The 5,196-nt window shown below is 39.8% G+C and overlaps 1 protein-coding gene across 2 annotated transcripts; it reads left to right on the forward strand.

Annotated features, from left to right (window-relative positions):
* Positions 1-1,379: 1,379 nt before the first annotated feature.
* Positions 1,380-4,844, forward strand: zfpl1 (zinc finger protein-like 1). Of its 2 annotated transcripts, none has more exons than XM_037468289.2 (8): positions 1,380-1,557; positions 2,419-2,531; positions 2,629-2,740; positions 2,874-3,067; positions 3,209-3,287; positions 3,388-3,579; positions 3,714-3,837; positions 3,932-4,844. In XM_037468289.2, exons 2-8 carry the CDS (start codon positions 2,430-2,432, stop codon positions 4,116-4,118), a joined length of 990 nt encoding a protein of 329 aa, XP_037324186.2. In that variant the 5' UTR covers positions 1,380-1,557; positions 2,419-2,429; the 3' UTR covers positions 4,119-4,844. The 2 variants fall into 2 exon arrangements, with proteins under 2 accessions (XP_037324186.2, XP_037324185.2); XM_037468288.2 differs by having other exon boundaries at positions 1,381-1,546.
* Positions 4,845-5,196: the final 352 nt, after the last annotated feature.

A 5,196-nucleotide genomic window follows, 5' to 3' on the forward strand; every position in this document is an offset into this window, starting at 1 on the left:
ATTTATAGTACAGAACATCTCTGTCTCCTTCCTTTGCACTTCTGGGACTGTGACTGTTGTTCTTTGGCTTTTTCATTTTCCCATTTTACTTCCATTGCTTCCCCCTACAGGCACTTTGCATGTGCAGTGAACTGTGAAGGGACACAAAATGTACTCTCATTCTCAAATACATGCATGGTCATCTACACAGACAGCATGCATACTGTAAAGACACAAAATCATTATCACGCATGAAAGGACAGCCTTGTGCAAACATTGATGTCATTAATATGTATTTTTTTAAACACCTGTCACAGCAGGATAGAACTTAGTCTCAATTTTTTAAGCTACGGCTCATTGTAACACTGTTTCAATTATGGCTTATTTTCTTTTGTTGCATGCTATAACCTATATTTGCGGTAATTTAAGTTAGGTAGTTACATATAAGTCTCTGCAATCACTCATGATGTGTTAAGACAATCCCCCACATACACAGAGATGATAAATCATACAGTATCTATAACTAAATGTACTTTCTTCTTCTAATGCAAGGAGAATTTCTTGATCTACAGAGACATGGTTGTTATGGTTGAAGGATGGAACCCAACATTCTGTGTACATTCGCTAATGGCCAATACATTATTAATGACTGTCAGTTTGTACACCATCTGGTGTCTAAACCAACTAACTGCAATCTGTCTTTTTTGCCACTGTCTGGAGCCCTTATAAGAACCCCCCCCCCCCCCCCCCCCACAACATTACATTCAGAAACCCAATCTCCTCACACCGATGCCGCTCCTTTCCATACAATAAAAACAGAAATAATAATAACCCTCTTTTTTTGCAGAATGACAAACATTTAAATGCATATACATTCAAGTGTCCACAAGAAACTGTAGAACCTGCAGAGAGACATATGTGATATCGAGGAATAATGCATTTAAAGTCATAAATCTCTCATACAGAAGATGATGGTAAACTGTCACATCATTTATCTTCGTTCATATAACTCACAGTGTCACTGTGTGTCAGTTTGGATGTTGTAAAGCACCTGTGCATGTAAAATAAAGCAGGGCCTCCCTCCTCCAGTGCAGTATGATTCGACACGTCCTTTCACATTGATTAATGACATTAGTCAACAACAGAAGAAGAGAAGAAACAAAATGGCCGTGTTCAGAATATAAGCAAACGTGTTTGTATTTTGCAAGAAACTGAACCGTTTATCACGAGTCAAATTGAGTTAAATGTTTTAGTCGTATAGCAATCATACAGAGAATTACCTAATAGAAAAAAAAAACATAAAAAAAAGGAATCTGAAGCAACGTGAACTCCGGGTCAATAGATGGAGTGAAGCTGTTGGGTTGTTTCAAGAAACCACGAAGAAGAAAGTAAAGCGGAAGCGACGTGGCACATAAACAGCGAGAGGAAGGAAGCAGCTAGCTGCCCTTAACTTTACTGATGACAGCTTCTGGAGACGCCTTGCTCCTATATTTGACAACAAAGCTTAAATGACGATTCCAGAACGACACCTGAAGCAAACGGGACTTGATTAAAGTCTGTGTATCAGGTAATGTGAACGTATCTCTCATTTAACGTTACGTGGGAACTTCCTCAACTCTAACAGCTAGCCGTATTAGCTCGCTAACGTTACCTCGCCTAACAACTTCCAGCTAAGGTAGCAGCTGATGTTAGCTCAGATAAATGTTATTTGATTCAGCTTCCTGGAGGTGTTCTCGCTGAGATGATCTCTTTGTTGGGACGGAAGCATAACGATGTAACAGAAAAACGGACTTTTGACTTTTAACTTTGCAACGTTACACCAAGTGTACTCATGCATGTGGTGCGTAGTCATACAAGACTAATGCAGCGGATATTTTAGCTGTTGTCAACTGATGCAACAGCCAGAATATTTGCGCTTTCACACGAACGGAGGTGACGTGTAACGTTAGGATCCAATGTTACTACTCTGTGTCATTGACTGCTAACCTTCGCTTATGTGAAAATATTGTGGTATGTTTACCCTACCGTGATAACTATAACATGGAAGATTTGACTGTCATTACTGCTGCTCAATTGCAGCATTACTCGGTTACAATGTGTACAATAGGTACTAACCTGATTTGGGATCCATCCAATAATATTTACATGGCAACCTGGAAGATACACCTTAAGTTATCAAAATGACCAAATTTGTCAAAGTAGGTACCGTGTCTAAAAAGCTCACCATATTTTATATTATATTATATATATTTTGTATTGCAGTATATTTATATTGCCCCTTAGTTTAAAAATAATATATAAGAATAATCCAACAGTTGTGTTTGAGTAAACTTTAACATGACTTATGCTTCTGCATTTAACTTGTACTGAACAGTAAGTTTCTTTTGCTGTTGGCATTCGTATTAAAACTGCATTTCTTTTTGTTTTGCTGCAACGCAGCGAATGTGGCTATGGGTCTATGCAAGTGTCCGAAGAGAAAGGTGACCAATTTATTCTGCTTTGAACATCGTGTAAATGTGTGCGAGCATTGCCTGGTCTCCAACCACAACAAGGTCAGTGAGTCAATAGGTATTCTTTCATATCAATTTATGTTATGCATAAAAGCTCACATCTCATTACACTTCTGTATTTTCACTTGGTGCCCTACAGTGTATCGTGCAGTCATATTTGCAATGGCTACAGGACAGCGATTACAACCCCAACTGTACTTTGTGTAATCATCCACTAAATGCTCAAGACACTGTGAGGCTGGTCTGCTATGGTGAGACGATCCTCGTGTTTAGTATTAACTCACTTGTGTTGAGCAAATACACCGATTTACAGTAAACATGTTTTTACTTTTAGACATTGCAGCATTGTCGCTGTTACATAAAGCTGTTTTATTTCTTCCACAGATGTGTTTCACTGGTCCTGTCTTAATAACTTGGCCTCTCGGCTGCCCCTCCATACGGCTCCAGCGGGATACCAGTGCCCCACCTGTCAGGGTCCAGTGTTTCCCCCTTCCAACCTTGCCAGCCCAATTGCCGATGTGCTGAAAGAACACCTGTCATCTGTTAACTGGGCTAGAGCAGGTTTAGGGCTGCCGATGGTAAGGGTCTATTGTTACATTATGATTTCTTAGCTATTAGATAGACTTCTAGAACAACAATCACGTTTTTGTTATGTTTTTACATAAACTTTAAAGCATACAGATGTCAGATATAGATAAAATGTCATGTTCGACTGACAGATTGAAGAGCCCGTTGGGATCGTTGAGGAGACCACAGCTAATGATATCACTGATTACACCGACTGGTCAACGTTTGATGGTGAGCCTTAATGTCCACTTTTCATTAAATTACATTTTCATGATGTTAATCACACAATATCTTTCGAGTGGTCAAGTCAACACTTTCTTTCTTTCCACAGCGCAAGAAAAAAGTAACAGTTACCCCAACCACTCTTACAACGCCAGCCTCAACCCACCACCAATTCCCGTCCCATCTCAGGCACAGGAAGACCTCGGAGGTCCTCGTAAAAATGGGGACCCAAATATGCAAGAGCAATCTATGGTCAACTTCCCTAATGACACTACGCGTGACACAGTTACACTACACACAGGTAAATAAATGGAAGGCCCGCTTAATCTCACGCTTGCTGCTCTTCAAGTAATGCCCATCTATCCAAAGGGCCTTTAAACACATTTAACCTTCTGTGTTGCCTCCCATCATAATACATTCTTTATTATTCTCCAGCGTCGTCGCCAAGAAAGATCTACGACACGCGGGACATCGGTCACAGCTCTGTAACCCAGATTGACTTTGACGATGACAAGTACCGGCGACGGCCAGCATTAAGTTGGTTTGCTCAAATTCTCAAGTTAGTGTCATGATCTGCGTTGCACTATGAACAAATTTCTACGCAAATGTCATTGTGTGCCCTAATTATTGTCTTTTTTTAATTATCTTGTCAGAAATCGCATGGGGGGAAAGAGAACGTCGATGTCCTGGAAGCAGCGGGTCTTCATGCTCGTTGTGGTAGGAGTCCTGGGATTCTTTACGTTGATCATCATCATGGCTAAACTTGGACGTGCCTCCGCTAGCTCCGACCCAAATTTAGATCCTCTTCTTAACCCCAACATTCGTGTGGGGAAAAACTGATGACCAGCATTGGTTCCGTCTTTACCTTCTGTGTTACACAATATAAGCCTGTGTAGAACAAGCTGAAATGGAACGTTCTAACACCTGGTTCGCCCAGCAGAGGGAGCCAGTTACCAAACTTAAGTGGCAAACAGAACGAGGCTGTACCTTTTGTGTAATGGATGCAATCTCTGGCATCTCGCAGTAGGAACATGGCGTGGCCTTTCACAGACCATAAAGACATCTCACAACATTTACAAGTTTCCTCTATTCCAAGCAAAGCAACTTGCAAAGGGGGACCAATGGGAGGTGCACATTAAAGCAGTGTCTGGTTATTGCTGAAGAGGGGTAGTATTTATATTCACAAATCTAACTCCAAGTTGTCAGTGATCTTTGTTGATTTTTTTCAGTTCAGTAGAAACTCCACAAACCCTTCGGATGTGGAAAGAACATTGTTAGCTGAAAGACATGTGATCAGCTGCATAAACGTTGAGTAACGTTGACATGTTTGTAAACTGACTCCACACACTGATTTGTTTTTGAGCGGCTGTAGTTTTCTCTTTTAGAGATGATGTCGCCCTCACCACTTAAATCAAATATGCCCCACAGAAAATGAATACATGAATATTTCTGGGTGTCTGCATTACTTCTGAAATTGAGTGCATTGCTTTTAGATTTGTGATACATACTGTATGTACATTTTCCTGATGTTTATTTGACTGTCTATTAAATGGTAATACCACAGAATGTCGTATTAAAATGTTTTGTCCTTGAAAGTGACCATTGGGACTTTTATATGCGTTTTTACATGCTTTTATATATATTTTGTAGTACTATAACTAAAGGTAAAAGCTTAAAAACATTTAAAGTTTTCACACATCAGACTTCAACAAAAAAACCTTTTCTGGCATTTGCCTCTGAAATCAAATTCTGTAAAATAAAAAAAAGTTAGATACTGTTGAATTACTTAATGTTATTAAAAATCTCCCCTCATGCTGCTCGTCGATGCGGCTATGCACGAAATAGTTCCAATCACAAAAAAAGTATTTCTACTTTGTGGTATTGCAACTTTTACTTGGGTGAAAGTATAACAGTATTC

The sequence above is a fragment of the Pungitius pungitius genome, chromosome 16 (genome assembly GCF_949316345.1).
Source record: "Pungitius pungitius chromosome 16, fPunPun2.1, whole genome shotgun sequence".
In the NCBI taxonomy this organism is placed as follows: domain Eukaryota; kingdom Metazoa; phylum Chordata; class Actinopteri; order Perciformes; family Gasterosteidae; genus Pungitius; species Pungitius pungitius.

Coding starts and splice junctions, on each gene's coding strand:
- zfpl1 (XM_037468289.2), top strand. CDS start 2,430: ATGGGTCTATGCAAGTGTCCGAAGAGAAAGGTGACCAATTTATTCTGC. Junction 3,288..3,387: donor CGACTGGTCAACGTTTGATG/GTGAGCCTTAAT, acceptor TTCTTTCCACAG/CGCAAGAAAAAAGTAACAGT. Junction 3,838..3,931: donor TGGTTTGCTCAAATTCTCAA/GTTAGTGTCATG, acceptor TTATCTTGTCAG/AAATCGCATGGGGGGAAAGA.